Source organism: Schistocerca serialis, chromosome 1, assembly GCF_023864345.2.
Source record: "Schistocerca serialis cubense isolate TAMUIC-IGC-003099 chromosome 1, iqSchSeri2.2, whole genome shotgun sequence".
NCBI lineage: Eukaryota > Metazoa > Arthropoda > Insecta > Orthoptera > Acrididae > Schistocerca > Schistocerca serialis.
This window is the reverse complement of record NC_064638.1, coordinates 307889768-307907887: the sequence shown is the minus strand read 5'-3', so window position 1 is coordinate 307907887 and position 18120 is coordinate 307889768. Positions and strand designations below refer to the sequence as shown.

General features: G+C 43.1%; 1 protein-coding gene across 2 annotated transcripts in view; it reads right to left on the bottom strand.

Annotated features, from left to right (window-relative positions):
* Window positions 1-18120, bottom strand: part of LOC126469225 (progestin and adipoQ receptor family member 4) — a 165355-nt gene that overhangs the window by 23781 nt on the left and 123454 nt on the right. The window contains exon 4 of one of the 2 annotated variants that reach the window (XM_050096615.1): window positions 9656-9793. The exons of the other annotated variant lie outside the window; for it this stretch is intronic. Within the exon in view, the coding sequence (XP_049952572.1) occupies window positions 9656-9793 (138 nt within the window). The remainder of the gene's footprint in view (window positions 1-9655; window positions 9794-18120) is intronic. 2 annotated transcript variants of the gene reach the window in all.

Genomic DNA, 18120 nt, shown 5'->3' with positions numbered 1-18120 from the left:
GTTTCCATGTTGAGGGATTTGGTGAGGCAAGGTTTGAGGTTAAGAAAGATGAACAGGGAGCAGGGTTTTCTGAGGTGGCATTGTGCATGCTGCTTTATTTACTAGAGGACAAGAACTTCAATGTGAGAGAAGAGATGCAGGAATTTGAGATTGTAGAGCAGGAGAATTTTGCAAATGGAGAAGAGGTATTCAAGGAGGTTTGGGCCTGCAGGACTAGGTTGGTGAGGACTATGGACTGGCAGAATTTGAACAGATGGAAGCCATTGTGAAAGGAGGGATTGCAGCTAGGAATGGGTCATTTGATGGGAAGTCCAACTGGGGGGATTCCATGAGCTAGGTGACAATGCAAGAGCAGAATGTGAGACCAGGTTCTGGATAGGGATAGGGAAACTTTTCTGTATTGGCACAGATGGAAGAAGCAAAGATCCATGGTGGAGGATAAAAATGCGTAAAAATACATAAATTACTTAAGGATACATGTGAAAAATAGGAAAAATTTTTGGGAAAAATCGTAAAAAGAAGGGAACAGATGAAGTGTGGGATAAAAAGGTGAAACCTGAGGGAGTAGAGCCAGTAGTGAAAGTCAAACATGAACTGAAATTGATGTGAAAACACAATGACATAAAAGAAAAAATAAATTAAAAGACAATAACGTGGGATGTATGGGGGGGGGGGGGGGGGGGTTATGTATGAAGAGGAAGTGAATGGATTAGGTGAATTTAGTATGTGTAAGTTGAAATAAGAGAAAAGAAAGAGAGATGGTTGAAGGTGTGTATTAGGTCGAAGTCCAACAAGTTTGTGAAAATATGTTAGAGTGAGGCAGGAAGAATGGTCAATTTGAAGGTCAAGGTTTAATTGTGTTAGTGAGAATAATGTGGAAGGCCTTCACACACTGAAATTACCCTCTGAACCTTATACAGGAACAGATCTCCTGTGCCTTGTCTCTCCCGTCACTTACCACCTCTCACATTCCTACCATTTGGCCACAAAGGAGCATTCACCTCCTGACTCAGTGCCACCCTAGACTGGAGAAAATGAGACATACTCTGTGCCAGGACTGTTACTACCTCCTGTTGTGCTCTGAAACAAGGAATGTCCCACCCACTATCCTCTCCACCCCTCTGACAGTGATATTCTGCCACCCACTGATCCTACACAATATCCTTCTCCATCCCTAATACACCTCTGCTCCCATCCCCTTGCTTCATGGTTCATATCCCTGCAGTAAATGTAGATGCAAGACCTGTCGCATATATCTTCCCACCACCACCTACTCCAGTCCGATCATAGGCATCACCTATTCCATCATAGGCAAGGCTACTTGGAAAGCAGTCATGTGGTCTACGGACTAAGCTGCTATCACTGTGCTGGTTTCTACTCGAAAATGACAACCAACAACCAATCTCTCCACATGAATGACCACCAGAAAACTGTTGCCAAGAGACAAATGGACCTCCCAGTTGCTGAGCATGCTGCCCAACACAATGTGCCGCACTTCAGTGACTGCTTCACAGCCTATGTCATCTGGATCTTTCCTACCAACACCAGCTTTCCTTAATTACACAGGTGGAAACTCTCCCTGCAATATATCCTACACTCCCTGTAACCCTCCTGGCCTCAAGCTGCTAATGTGCTTTCCCCAGTCTGTCACCTATGGACACACTCTCTAGGATTCAGGTTCCCCTTAGAATTTTCTAATAAATAACATAATTATTTCAGTTACCAACATTTACACATGCTATACCTCAAGAATTACACTTTTAGTTGAGCAATTTGCTTTGTGCTTTATATTACACATTACTAAACTGCTTTGATATTTTTATGCTGATGTTCTGAAGCCTTCAAAATGATAATGTTATATGACAGTAAAAAGACGAGGGCTAGTAGAAATCCTTGGGTAACAGAAGAAATATTGAATTTAATTGATGAAAGGAGAAAATATAAAAATGCAGTAAGTGAAACAGGCAAAAAGGAATACAAACGTCTCAAAAATGAGATCGACAGGAAGTGCAAAATGGCTAAGCAGGGATGGCTAGAGGACAAATGTAAGGATGTAGAGGCCTGTCTCACTAGGGGTAAGATAGATACCGCCTACAGGAAAATTAAAGAGACCTTTGGAGATAAGAGAACGACTTGTATGAATATCAAGAGCTCAGATGGAAACCCAGTTCTAAGCAAAGAAGGGAAAGCAGAAAGGTGGAAGGAGTATATAGAGGGTCTATACAAGGGCGATGTACTTGACAATATTATGGAAATGGAAGAGGATGTAGATGAAGATGAAATGGGAGATACGATACTGCGTGAAGAGTTTGACAGAGCACTGAAAGACCTGAGTCGAAACAAGGCCCCCGGAGTAGACAATATTCCATTGGAACTACTGACGGCCGTAGGAGAGCCAGTCCTGACAAAACTCTACCATCTGGTGAGCAAGATGTATGAAACAGGCGAAATACCCTCAGACTTCAAGAAGAATATAATAATTCCAATCCCAAAGAAAGCAGGTGTTGACAGATGTGAAAATTACCGAACTATCAGCTTAATAAGTCACAGCTGCACAATACTAACACGAATTCTTTACGGACGAATGGAAAAACTAGTAGAAGCCAACCTCGGGGAAGATCAGTTTGGATTCCGTAGAAACACTGGAACACGTGAGGCAATACTGACCTTATGACTTATCTTAGAAGAAAGATTAAGGAAAGGCAAACCTACGTTTCTAGCATTTGTAGACTTAGAGAAAGCTTTTGACAATGTTGACTGGAATACTCTCTTTCAAATTATAAAGGTGGCAGGGGTAAAATACAGGGAGCGAAAGGCTATTTACAATTTGTACAGAAACCAGATGGCAGTTATAAGAGTCGAGGGACATGAAAGGGAAGCAGTGGTTGGGAAGGGAGTAAGACAGGGTTGTAGCCTCTCCCCGATGTTGTTCAATCTGTATATTGAGCAAGCAGTAAAGGAAACAAAAGAAAAATTTGGAGTAGGTATTAAAATTCATGGAGAAGAAATAAAAACTTTGAGGTTCGCCGATGACATTGTAATTCTGTCAGAGACAGCAAAGGACTTGGAAGAGCAGTTGAATGGAATGGACAGTGTCTTGAAAGGAGGATATAAGATGAACATCAACAAAAGGAAAACAAGGATAATGGAATGTAGTCTAATTAAGTCGGGTGATGCTGAGGGAATTAGATTAGGAAATGAGGCACTTAAAGTAGTAAAGGAGTTTTGCTATTTGGGGAGCAAAATAACTGATGATGGTCGAAGTAGAGAGGATATAAAATGTAGACTGGCAATGGCAAGGAAAGCGTTTCTGAAGAAGAGAAATTTGTTAACATCCAGTATTGATTTAAGTGTCAGGAAGTCATTTCTGAAAGTATTCGTATGGAGTGTAGCCATGTATGGAAGTGAAACATGGACGATAAATAGTTTGGACAAGAAGAGAATAGAAGCTTTCGAAATGTGGTGCTACAGAAGAATGCTGAAGATTAGATGGGTAGATCACATAACTAATGAGGAAGTATTGAATAGGATTGGGGAGAAGAGAAGTTTGTGGCACAACTTGACCAGAAGAAGGGATCGGTTGGTAGGACATGTTCTGAGGCATCAAGGGATCACCAATTTAGTATTGGAGGGCAGCGTGGAGGGTAAAAATCGTAGAGGGAGACCAAGAGATGAATACACTAAGCAGATTCAGAAGGATGTAGGTTGCAGTAGGTACTGGGAGATGAAAAAGCTTGCACAGGATAGAGTAGCATGGGGAGCTGCATCAAACCAGTCTCAGGACTGAAGACCACAACAACAACAACATATGACAGTAACTGTGCTACAGAATGGAGTTATTATTCCTTTAGATTTAACAATTTTGTATTAACAAATTATAAACTCAGAAATATGTTATTACTGAGTCAGTGTGGCTCACTGTTTAAATTTATTTTTTGTTTTTAAAATCACCTGCCTTCTAGTACTCACCATGATGTCAATACCGAGATCAGATTGGAATCTCTGATCACCGCATATCTTTGGCAAGGTGGCTTCCCATGTTTTTCGAGGTGACAGAACGAGGAAGAAGGCAGTTGCTGGGAGTTTGCTCTGGACTGTGTGTGAGGAGCGACGTCGGTGTCAGAGGGCAAGGCTGCTTGGTCAGTGGGCCCCGCAGAAGCAGTTGGTTGGGGACGGAATGCCATGGGCTCAAAGATCCTAGTGTGGAGGGCCAGTGTTGTCCAGATGGCGGTCATTCAAGCACTGAGAAGTGATTTCTTGGTTCTGCCTTGCATTCTGATGAAGAATTACGGCAAGTTTAGTGTATGAGGTGAACATAAGCATTCTAAAAAGGTGCACATTGGTGGTGCGTAGGTCAGACTTGCGAGTGGTGTAAGCTTTGCTTCAGTACTGCAGTCTCCAGTTAGAGTGCTGGTTGGGAGGAGAGCACTGGTATCGGCATTGTCATCTAATTACATGCTTTAACGTAAATGACTGTTTCGGATCGAAGGTGGATCCAAGTGAGAGACCAAATCATTGCTTGTTCAAATGGCTCTGAGCACTATGGGACTCAACATCTGAGATCATCAGTCCCCTAGAACTTAGAACTACTTAAATCTAACTAACCTAAGGACATCACACACATCCATGTCCAAGGCAGGATTTGAACCTGTGAACATGGCAGTCGCGCAGTTCCAGACTGAAGTGCCTAGAACCACTTGGCCACAATGGCCGGCAGTGCTTGTCTTATTAAGAAACTTCAGTTGGCCCCCGGCTTGTTAAACTCTGTTATCTGCAGTTATAATGAGTAATTTGACACTCTGGTAGTGTCCACAAGTGAACTTTGGAGGTACTCTTAAGTGTTTGTAGTAATGGAAAGATTGACTTGAATAACCAGAAAAGACACCTTGGACAGATGTAGCTTCCAGTGTTTCTGTGTATATCACTGAAAACCATCTCCTGTGGAAAGACAACAGTTGTACGTGCATCTACCCCTGGCATATCTTACACCACAAAACTGCCATACATATCTCTTTTACTGATATGAATAGGTCAAATAGAGTATCCTCTCAGAAGAAAAGAAGTGGTTATGCCCATATGTGTATGATAACCAAATCTGTGTAAATTTTTAAAAACTGTCAAAATATTATACAGAAGAAAATCTCTTTATTAGTCTGCAACTACAGAAGGGAAAAAAAATCATAAGGTTAATCAGAGCACATTTTACTAATGGTTAAACTGCACACCAAAGTTTTGTATTAAATAAAAATAATAATAAAAAATATTAGAAAAATTGGGGAAGGAAAGAGCTAAAAGACAAACTTGTCCTGATCAAAAGCAAAATTTAAAGCAGTGAATATAGTAGTTGCATTTGACACATATGTTTCCACATTACGCTTAACACTTTGGAGAACAGGCCCAAGTATAATGTGCACACCACCTGTCACTTGAAATCTGCATTCATTTCATATGAAAGCAAGGAACAGACATCCTGCTACCTGTCACTTGACAGGTTCTGTCTTCCGTAGTCTGTTTATAGAATTACTTTCAAAGAAGCAGTAGCAAACATTAGAGCTATTTGGAATTAGACTTGGAGAAGATGAGACCATTCATTGGCAAAACAAGCAGGAAAGAAGCAAAGTGGTATTACTATGATTGAAAAATATCTATCTGCATGCCAGGGCACTTCAACCTTTCCATAGGAAAGCCAATTAATTGTGAAATTCCTCAAGAACTCACCTCACACTTTTTTAAGGATGATTGTACTTTTTGCCACTGTTATTGCATCATTTGAAATCTATGAAAGAACTAAAATAAGAATGAAAAACTAATGTTGAAGGTTGGCCTTTCCTAGTGTGTGTTACCCTTTAAGATTGACATATCAAAAACAAACGTATCATTAAGATTCTTAATAATGGCGTAAATGGTTGGTCTTCTAGGCCCAAAAATTTTCTAATTGGCTTGTCCTCAAAGTGTTAAATTTTGATTGAGAGTGAAATGCTCCATGACTTAAGAAATTCATCACACATTCTCAGACATAACGTAATTCATCTTGCATAAAAGGAAACTTACTTTGAAAGTAATGCTTCTCACACCCCCATTCTCAATATTTTCCTGAAACCTGTTAGAAATATAAACATTTTTGATGTCACACTCATTGAAAGCAGTTTGTCATTTCAAAGCATTGCATAGTCTTCAGCCTAAAGCCTTTGACACATTTTGTCAGCAGACACTTGTGTGAGCACTGTCTTTTTGTTGTTGTAAATGGCTCATTTTCTTTGCAACTAAAGTTTTGTGTTGGTTTTATTGCCTTGTTTATGTCTTATTGCTGCAGTGTTATTCTGCAATAGTAGGTTAAAGTAAAATTCTTTCTTAGATTATCAGTTCTTACCAGTCAAAATTACAATATTTAACTAAAAACTAAAACAACAAAAAATTCCCAGAATTCTAAAAAACTTCTTTTCTTCTCCTGTATTTTTGCAGAATGAAAAAATTCCCAAATTTTTCCAATATTTCCTGGTTGTCTCATGAATATACACGCTGAAAAAGATCCACAGCTCTCTGCCCCACTAAGCCTATATGGGTACTGAAACTGGTCTCCTTATTCAACTAAAACCATTACTAAACTGCAATATGATTGTTACTGTGTATCAAAGGTTGCTATTTACACTTGTGAGATCATCAGTAAGTGAGAATTAAAGTCTGAGTCATTGAACTGTGTACTATACTGTAACAGGCCAAGATTTACCACTGAGCAACACAATACAAACAATAAATATGCGTCACAATACACCTGTACATTTCACTTTTTTAAAGTTAATATTTCAATTCTTATATTGCTGCATAGTATTACATTAGTATTATTCATGTATGTTCACTTTTCTGTGATTTTTCTTTTATTTGCATTCATCACTGTCTAAATGAAATAACTGACTGGATGAAATAATGATAGCATTATGCAAGAAACTGAATTGTTAAATCTACATAATTTACGTAATTTTCACAAAAGTACATTAATTTTGAAAAGTGACAATTATTGGAAGAATGTGCATGCTAATTAATATCATAATTCTTGCAGGTGAATCCTAAAGCCCAACATAAATATGAAAAAATATTGAAATATGTTTTATGTGAAAAGTCCTATTTCATTAAAAAAAAAAGTAAAATTTTGATAAAAAGTTGTCATTGTAATCATATTAAAACAAGAAAAAATAAAGCAAATCTTGTAGCAAAATCATTTTAATTGTAAAACTATAATTATATTGTAAACCCTAACTTTCCATTGATTGTCAAGAAGTTTAAAAAATGATTGCAGCTGCAAATACAAGAATCTAGCGAAGTTTTCTCTGTCTTGCAGTCAGAGGCAGGGTCATATTGTCAAAAAATTTAGTTTGTGTGTTAAAAAGGGTTATGATGAATACATGAAGAACATTAAGAGATTTGCCATAAGAATTTGTAATTAATCAAAATCTTCCAAATCAAATAGGAATATAGAATAATCAAAAAAATTCTTCTGTAATGGACAAGAATGATATAGAAATTTGACAAACGTCTCTCAACACTCCTTTTCAACAAGATAAGTAACCAATTACTTACATAACAATTTCCTGCTCCAAAAATTTTTATCATATTACAAGAAACTCAGTATTATGGTGTGGATATCGCACATAATTAATTTTTAATTGAAATTTTGACTGAATTTTTCTCTACATTGTGAGCAGGAGTGTTTCAGTATCAATATGACTGTTGGAAAATCCCTTGCTGTGAAACATTTGCTACAATTGCTTAGGTTTATTCTCCTATAATGTGTCCACAATATACGTGGTCCAGTCACATTGATGCAACCACTGCCTGTGTTTGATATCAACAATCAATAACCACTCACTGACAGCAAGTAACAGCACTAACAGTGGAGGGTACATAAAGCGTGTTGGGGAGATGTGGAAAACAGTGCAGTCTTTGTCATAATGAAGAAATGGAGCAATTTACCTGGTGCCTAAAAGCACATCATCATAGTCTTTCAGGCCAATGCTGGAAGCTTTCCAAAAGGACTAAGTTTTTAAATTGCTTGATGCTGTGGCTAAAGTGTCCCATGCACGACAAAACAGCACTAAACAAAACTGGTGCCAAGGCAATTGTTGTGCATCATGCGCCATAGATGACAGGGGTGAACAACAGCTATGGAGATTGTGTATGGGTGAATAGATGTGCAGATGTTGGAGAACTGACTGCTCAGATGAATCAAGGGGCTACCAACAGTCTCTCCTCAATGACCATTCAGTGAACATTTCTGCGTATGGGTCTCAGCAGTAGGTGCCTCATTCATGTACTCTTGCTCATTACTGTTCATCTGCAATGAAAGCTGGATTTTGCATACCAGTAGGACAACTGGATGTGCACTGAGTGGTGACAGGTGGGCTTTCCAGACGAATCACATTTTATGCTTTATCAGTCAGATGGCAAATACCTTGCAACAATCATCCAGGCTAGATGAGGGAGCAGTATTGTCTGGGGATCATTATCATGGCATTCTCTGGGTGGTCTGATTATCCTGGAAGGCCCAATGGATGAACAGAAGTACACATATTTCCTTGGGGACCATGTCAACCCCTATATGCCATTTTTTTTTTTTTTTTTTTTTTTTTCTCTCTCGGCATGATGGCATATACCAGCAGGACAATTCAATGTGTCACACAGCTTGCAGTGTATAAACTGTTCATGCTATGGATCTTCACCAAGAAACCTAGTGCAGCTAACCATGGCACAGGAGTTGGCATGGCTCTACATCCCTGTCGTTATCTTACAAAACCTCACTGACACACTTCCTGCACATCTGCATAGCAAAAGGTGGATATTCTGGCTTTTGACAGGTGCTCATTAATGCGACTATGCCATGTACTACCAAATATAACTCTTCATTACACTGAAATGATCCTTGTATGTGATTCAATTTTTTCCTTGTAGTGTACTAGCAAGAAATGTGGCAAGATTTCTTAGAGAGGTAGCGGTAGAAGACTGTTTTCACAGTTACAATACTGCATTTAGAACACTATTTCATGATCATTTAAGCTCATTTGCAGTTAAAGCATTGACACATTTTGGCTCATGGGTAGGATACTAAGAAAATACAATCCATTTACAAAGGAGATTGCTTACAAAACGGTTGTACAACCCATCCTAAAATAGTGCTAATGTTGGTTGGGGCTCATACCAAATAGGATTACCAGTGGATGTAACATATATACAAAGAAAAGCAGCAGGAATGGTTACAAATTTGTCTGATGCATGAGGAGAGCATTGTTGAGAAGCTGAAAGGACTGAACTGGCCAACTTTCAAATAGAGACCCAAACTATCACATGAAAGCCAGCTTCAAGAACCAGCTTTAAGCAAGCAATCTGGTAATATATACTGATCCACATGTACAACTCCCATGCACATTGTGAAAATGAGATTATGATAATTACAGAGGACAGAAGTGAATGTAATGGCAAGAAACCCTAATAACAGTTACAATGAGAAGTGCCCTCTGCCATGCACTTACCATTGATATCCATAGTAATCATGAAGTGTACAAGGATGAGTGCATATTGATGCTGTATATCTACAGTCTGTTGATGTTGACTGCTATGTACAGTCTTACAATAGTAATACAGTATGGAAATAAATGTACTTTACCTGTAGTATAACATGTATCAATGTTGCTGGATCTCCTCCCCCTATAGGTGACATTCGTAACAGGCACAGAAACTGGCGCATCACAAAGGGGAGCAGAAAACAGAGCCTTCGTTCCCATGGAGACCAAGCAGTAAGTGCCTTCATATGAAATAAACAAAATTGCTTATAAACTGAATTTTCAACAAAACTATACATTGAAAATTTCTAGGGTTTACTTTATATATTTTAATGAAGATGATAATGTCGTAGTCTTGCAGCTCTTGGGGTTTGATGCAGCTCTCCACTCTAATCTCCCTTGTGTGGCTCTTTGTCTCTGCATAACTACTGCAACCTACTTCCATTTCAACCTGGTTATTGAATTCGACCCTTGGGCTATCAAATTACTGGGTATCTACCTCAACACAAAACTGAACTGGAGACCATAGACAGATAATCTACATAGCAAACTATTTCATGTGTTGTATCTAATCAGGAACTAAAAACCTGTGTTAGTGTGAAACAATTGCTCCTTGCCTATACACAATAACTATGGATAATGATGTGGGGTAACTGTATTGGAGCTAGAAGAGCTTTTCTTTGGTAAAAACGTATGGTCTGAGAGCCAACAATCCATGCAAAATGTATTTCATCAATAACAAAACAACGGCTATCCCAATTCTATACATATTTCACATACTTATACTCACCCAATGACAACTGGGATAAACACGAGACAAGAACAAATGTTCACTTTTACAGAACTAGGAACAGGAACTCTTTGAATATTCCCTGGACTAGACTGACAAATATGTGAGGTGGCACAGTGGTTAACACACTGGACTTGTAGTTGGGAGGATGATGGTTCAAACCCGTGTCTGGCCACGCAGATTTAGATTTTCTGTGATTACCTTAAATTCCTTCAGATAAACCCCAGGATGGTTCCTTTGAATGGGCCAGGCCATTTTCCTTCCCCATCCTTCCCTCTTCCAAGCTTGTCCTTCATCTCTAATGACCTCGTTGTTGATGAGATGCTAAACTCTAACCACCATCTCCCTCCTTTGGACTAACAACAACTCAAAAATACTTTCTGCATGCAGGTAGGTCTCTTTTTAACAAATTAACAAGTGGAATGAAGCAGTTAAATACTAATAAGTCCAGAAATATTATAGAATCCAGTCTGAGAGAAAAATATTTCTACACTGTTGACGAATTTGTCAATAGCAATGTAAGTAATCTACCAATTTAATTATAAAATAATAGCTTTTATCCTTATCATTCTTAAGAGTGTGTGTAGAACAACTTTGTATAAGTAGTGTAACTAAATTTAGCATAGTGTGATTATAAAATTGTACAACTGCACATTGCGCAATACAATCTGTATTTTAAAACACCTGACATATATTTTTGTAATTATGGAGGGCACCTTATGCAGCTTGAGGGCTGTCTTATGGTTGAGTGAGTAAATGAATAAATGGATCTACAAGGCCAAGATAATATTGAAACATTATGAGTGTTATGAAATACTGCTGATTTCTGGGAATATTTTGTTAGATTGGTTGTAATCAAGTGAAACACATCCTATAAACTGCTATGGGAGTGTATTTTAAATATATATGAGATCAAACCTCCTATAGGTAGGCGGCAGACTTCATTTCATTGATAGTCTAATGGCAAAATCCTGGCAAGTTTACAAAAAGAGACTGCTTAAAAATCACTTGTGCATTCCATCTCAGAATATTGTTCAAATGTGATGGACCCACACCAAATAGGTCTAACAGAGGATAGCTGAATGTATATAAAGAAAGGAGCACAAATGATCATAGGTTTGTTTCAATCATGGGAGAGTGTCATGGAACTGTTGGAAAACCTGAAATGCTAGAGGTCTGGAGAAAGACATAAGTTATTCTGTGAAAGTCTGCTTACAAAATTTCAAGGGCCAGTGTTTAATGAAGAATCTAGAGATGTTTTGTAACCTGCAACATATCACTCCCATAGGGACTGTCAAAACAAGATTAGATTACTTAAAGCACACACAGAGGCATTTAAGCAATCATTTATCAAATGGGTCAAACACGTTTGGAATGGGAAGGAATCGTGACATGTATCACTATGCTAAGTGCCTTCTGTCAAACACTTCACAATGGTTTGCAGACTATGGTTATAGAGGGAATTTTTTGTCTTACCAGCATTTTGTAACGGTATTCATCCTGTTAGACAGCTGTTTAATAGTCATACCAATATAAAAAGCTGGGCAATGATTGCAGCAGAGCTGGTATATGATGGGGCTGCTATCACAGGTGGCCTGGCCTCTGAGGGGGTAAGATAAGCCTGTGGCAGGACTGGAATAGAAAGTGCTGTTGGGTGGATTGGGCAGGTCTTTCACCAGATCTTCCACAGGGATATAATCTCTGTGGCATAGGATTGGGTTTGAGAGTGGCATAGGGATGGACTAAGGATGCACTAGGATGTAGTAGAGGTCAGAGTGTGGTGGAACACCAATTTAGGAGAGGTAGGAAAGATCTTGGTAAGATGTCCCTAATTTAAGGGTTTGGTGATAGATTATCAAAGCCCTGATGAAGGATGTGGTTCAGTTGTTCCGGCCCAGGGTGGTACTGGGTGCCGAAGGGGGTGCTTCATAGCTGGTTCTTGAGGGCAGTGGGAGGATTGCAAATGTGTGAGGACTTGGCATGGGCAATCTATTTCCAGACTAGGTGTGGGGATATTGCCTGTCTGTGTGCCACAACCAAACTGTGGTCAAGAGCAAAGTGGACCACCCTGTGGTACAACATGCAGGTGAACATAACATGCTTGTTTTCAATGGCTGTTTCACAGACTGGGCCATCTGGATACTCATCTCTAACATCAGATTTTCTGAATTTGTGTTATCACACCTACCAGTCTATTTCCCTTCTCTGCTCCTCTCCTTTCCTCCCCCCCCCTCCCCCCCCCCCCCCCCAACACATACACACCTCTCAACAGCCTCCCACTCCAATGCTGCACCTGGCTGTCTGGTGTCCTAATGCCATTTAAATCCTGCATGCCCCGACAGACAGCATTCTTCTCTCCATTTATCTGTGGACTGCTAACCCTTCCCTTTCCTTACCCTACTCTGGAGTCCTGCTTTTGTTCAACATGACATTTGCATTCTGGCTAGAGTGGCCAGCAAAAGCGGTCATGTGTGCATGAGGTGTGCTTGCTTGTGTGAATGTGTGTGTGTGTGTCTTTTCTTTTCTGAAGAAGACTTTCACTGAAATATTAATGTGTAACTGTCTTTTTGTTGTGTGTGTCCATATCTCAACATGTCATCTTTACAGTGAGATGGAATCTAACCTTTTCATAATATGTTGAAAAATGGGTCAAATGGATCTGAGCACTTTGGGACTTAACATCTGAGGTCATCAGTCCCCTAGAACTTAGAACTACTTAAACCTAACTAACCTAAGGACATCACACACATCCATGCCCGAGGCAGGATTCGAACCTGCGACCGTAGTGGTCACACGGTTCCATACTGAAGCGCGTAGAACCGTAATATGTTGAACTATGTATTCTACCAAAAATATAGTACTTCTAATTTTATGGTTATTACATCTCGGATTGGGAAATAATGGAAATGAAGGACAGACAACCATTCACTAGCTTTCAACTTTCTTTCAGTTTCCCAATTTAGCATATGCGCGTACACACACACACACACACACACACACACACACACCTTCCTCACTGTCTCTCTCTCTTACCGAACGAGGTGGCGCAGTAGTTAGCACACTGGACTCGCATTCGGGAGGACGACGGTTCAATCCCCTCTCCTGCCATCCTGATTTAGGTTTCCCGTGATTTCCCTAAATCGTTTCAGGCAAATGCCAGGATGGTTCCTTTGAAAGGGCACGGCCGATTTCCTTCCCACTCTTTCCCTAACCCGAGCTTGCGCTCCGTCTCTAATGACCTCGTTGTCGACGGGACGTTAAACACTAACCACCACCACCACCACCACCACTGTCTCTCTTTCTCCATCTCCCTTCCAGCAATCTAATCAGTTTTCATTTCTGAATAATAGTAGAAACACTCTCTCCAACACAATTACAAATCTCCAGTATCACCCACATGGTAAAATGTTGATAGATGGTTCTAGTATCTTCCGCCGCGGAAGTCGAACACGCGCCAGAGCAAATGGACGTGGTCAGCCCATAGAGGGCTCCATCTCTGCGGCGGCTATTCTGCTCAGCGGCACTCGCACAGCGAGGGCACCACCGCTATGCCTCGTGCAGACAGCGGCCAATAGCCGCTACCTCCGGTTTCGTATATAGGGACCCGCTCTGCCCTAGTCCAGCCAGTCTGGTACTCGCTTTGGATTTCATTTCTATCTTGGCGGTACTGCGTTCTGGTCATTGCTCGTTGTCGACATTTGCCTGGCTCTGGTTCTGAGTGGATTTACTGTTGGTGTTTGGTGTTGTGATTTCCACAAGCCTCCGTTGTTTATCTCTTCCTTGTTGTGTCGGTCGTGGTCGGGTGTTGTCAGTTGTCATTGGTCTGTTGTCCGACTCGTCCTGTGTTTACCCGGTGGTGCGTGCTCCACCGCCGGCAGCTTCCCTGCCTGGCGGCTCCGATCCGCAGCCCAAGGCATTCCTGCAGTTGGTTTTGGTTACTACATTGGCGACGAGGTAAACGGAACATAGGAGTATGGAAGAGAAATTGTTCATCTCTTAGAGCAACAGCAGCAGCTCATGCAACAGCAGCAGCAGTTGGAGGTCTTACAGACGTCACTGCAGTTGCTCTCGGACAGGGTCAATAAGCGAGATTCTCTCCAACCTCTTCTCCCAGGTGCCCCACTTTCAGACACATTCCCACCTCCGCCGTCGTTCCCACCGTTCAACGACGCAAAAGAGGATTTGGAAACGTACCTGAATTGTCTGAAGCAAAATTTCACGGCCTTTCAGGTGTCAGATGACTCTCTGCAGCAGTCGTTATTCTTGTCTTGGGCCTCACTGGACACGTTTTTCTTGCTCCGCAAGTTGGCACCATTGGCCGACCCCATGGCTCTCTCCTTTCACGAGATCTGTGTGTTGCTAACTAACTATTATTCCCAGCGATACCACATGGTTGCATCTTGCTTGGAATTCCATCAATACCATAAGCAGCCGGGTCAGTCCTACCATTCCTGGGTGACAGATTTGCAAGGCCTCAGCCGCAAATGCAACTTCACGTGCACCAATCAGCAGTGCAAGGCGTCATATGCAGATTCGTTAATTCGGGATGTGGTCGTTCAACTGGCGCCCGACCTGGAGGTCCGCACTGTGGCGTTGAAGTTGGACAACCCCTCATTGGAAGACATTCTGACATTCTGCGTACTGCCCATTCCTTCGAAATTGCTCAGGTGGCGAACAAGCGTCTCATGGCACGGCCGCAGGTGGCAGCGGTCGAGTCCACTTCCTGATTCACTCCTTCCCGCCGTCGACGGGGCGCAGTCTCCAGAGGGCACCGCCGTTGAGATTCCTCACTGTCTGACATCTCTATGGCGTCCAAACTGCCGGTCGCCCCTCGACGTTGGCCGCGTGGCCCCCTCCCGTCATGCCCCCAGTGCTTCTCGGCCCATATTTGAGCTGACTGTCCCCATTGCTGGAAGACCTGTTCGCTCTGTGAGAAAGAAGGCCACCTTCGATCAGTCTGTCGTAGCCGCTTGACCCGCCCCCGTCCCGCCCCTGCAGGCCAACAGGAAGCCGTCCATGCTTTACACACAGTCGCCCCTCAGACCGACACATTGGCTCAAAAGTTATTCCTCACCCTACGCATCTTTAACGAGGACGTCCGTTTCCAGGTCGATACGGGGGCCACAGTTTATTTGGTCAATCTGACGACATATGCACGTCTCGGGTCTCCAGAATTGTCCCCACCCTCTCGGAGGTTGGTCGCCTACGGCGACGGTTCCATCCCTCTGTTATGGCCTTCTACAAAAATGTTCCCCGGCCCCTTACCCTATTTGTGGTGGACCACCCGTCAGCTTCAGACATTTTTGGACTAGATGCGTTTACATGGTTTGGCTTTTCCATTCAAGACGAAGTGCAGTTCGTCTCAACTATGGTTCCATTTCAGGACCTAGACGATCTGTGCGCGTCCTTTTCCTCCCTGTTTTCGGCAGACCTGGGCTGCGCTTTCGATTTCCAGGCACACATCACTTTACTGCCGAACACACAGCCTCGCTTTTGTTGGGCTCAGCCTATTCCGGTGGCTTTGCATGCGGCCATCAAGCAGGAACTCGATCAGCTCCAGGCTGTGGGGGTTATCGAGCCAGTACAATCGAGTGCCTGGGCAACGCCCTTAGTGGTCATCAAGAAACCCAATGGATCACTTCGTCTTTGTGGGGATTTTGGGGCTACGGTTAACGCTCAGTCTTTGTTCGAAACTTATCCCATCCCTCGACAGGAAGACCTTCTCCCTAAACTGGCAGGTGGCGAGTACTTTTCTAAGATTGATCTGGCAGAAGCCTAACACCAATTGCCATTGGATGAGGAATCACAGGCCATCGTCGTCATCAACACGCCTTTCGGTCTCTATAAATACAAGTGTCTTCCATTTGGCATTTTCTCTGCCTCTGCAATTTTCCAGCGGTATCTCGAGCAACTTACGCAACCAATACTGGCTTGTGTCAATTACCTCGATGATATCTTAGTCACGGGGCACACGCGCCAGGAACATCTGGACAACCTCAATACCTTATTTCACTCCCTGCAGTCTGCGGGTTTACATTGTTGGCTGGAGAAGTGCAGTTTTTTTCAACCGGCAGTGGAGTACTTAGGCCATTGGCTCAGTAAAGATGGCATTCGCCCTTCAGACCACAATATCGCAGCCATTGATGCCCTTCCACGTCCACAAAACTTATCTGAACTCCAGGTATTTTTGGGGAAAGTCAATTATTACTTAAAGTTCTTACCCCAAGCCACCCACGTCGCGCATCCCCTAAATCGCCTGCATCGCAAAGGGGTACCTTACACGTGGACTTCTGCTGCGATCAGGCTTTCACCTGCCTGAAGACGATGCTGAAATCTGCCCCTCGCCTTATGCCTTTCTCTCCGGATCGTCCCTTGGTGGTGGTGGCCGATGCCTCAGCGTACGGGATTGGGGCAGTCCTGGCGCACAGGAATGAGGATGGGTCGGAACAACCTGTGGCATATGCATCCAAGACATTAACCCCTGCACAAAGGAATTACTCTCAGATCGAAAAGGAGGCTCTTGCCATTATTTTTGCAGTTCAGAAATTTCACATTTAGCTGTTTGGGGCGCAGTTCACCCTCCTCATGGATCACAAGTCCTTAGTGTCACTTTTCAGGCCCCATTCGCACCTCCCAGAACGGACGGCTCAGCGTCTTCAGCGTTGGGTGTTGTTCTTGCGTAATTACACTTACACCATCCGCTATAAGCCCACCAGTCAACACACTAATGCAGATGCCTTGTTGCGTCTCCCAGCAGGACCCAATCCGGCGTTCGACCAGCAGGAAGTCCTGTGCTTCCACATCGACTCTGCCCACCATGAGACTCTCGATGGATTTCCTCTGACGGCTACGCAAATCGCCGCTTCCATGTGCAGGGACCCCATTCTGCGGCAAGTCCTCCACTATGTGACCCATGGTTGGCCTCCCTACCTTACCCAACGTTTGAAAACTGACTTCAGCCCGTGGCATCACGTCTCACACAAACTTTCGGTGATGGAGGACATCTTCCTGTTGTCCACGGGCTCGGACGCCCATCGGGTGGTCATCCCTCCAGACTTACGCCATCACGTCTTGCACTTATTACACCGCGGACACTGGGGGATGTCTCGCATGAAGGCGTTGGCTCAACGACATGTCTATTGGCCAGGGATCGATTGCAACATTGAGCACCTGGTCCGTGGTTGCACAGTGTTTGCGTGTCATCAGGTTAGTCCTCCACAATCTTTCGCGCCCTGGCCAACACCCAGCCAACCCTGGGACAGGATCCATCTCGATTTTGCAGGCCCCTTCTTAGGCTCCATGTGGCTCCTCATCATTGATGCCTATTCCAAATACCCATATGTGGTCTGCATGGCGTCCACCACCACTGACGCCACCCTCACCACCTTGGCCCAGGTGTTGGCCACTGAAGGCCTTCCTCAGACGTTGGTCATGGATAACGGGCCCCAATTCACGGCGTCATCGTTCCAGGCCTTCTGCTCCGCTAATGGTATCAAACACATTCGCTCTCCCCCCTTCCATCCTTCATCCAATGGCGTGGCAGAACGCCTGGTCCGCACTTTCAAACAGCAGCTGATGAAATCAGTGGAGCCGTCAGCCACCACCTCGGCCCTCAACTTGTTTCTCAGCATCTACCGCACTACGCCAGTGGCCGGTCATAGTCCTGCCGAACTCCTTCACGGGCCTCGGACCCTCCTCCATCTGCTGGCACCATCCCCTTCTGGGCCCCACTCCAGCCCCTCCCGGCGCTACGCCCCGGGCATGGCTGTGTGGGCCCGC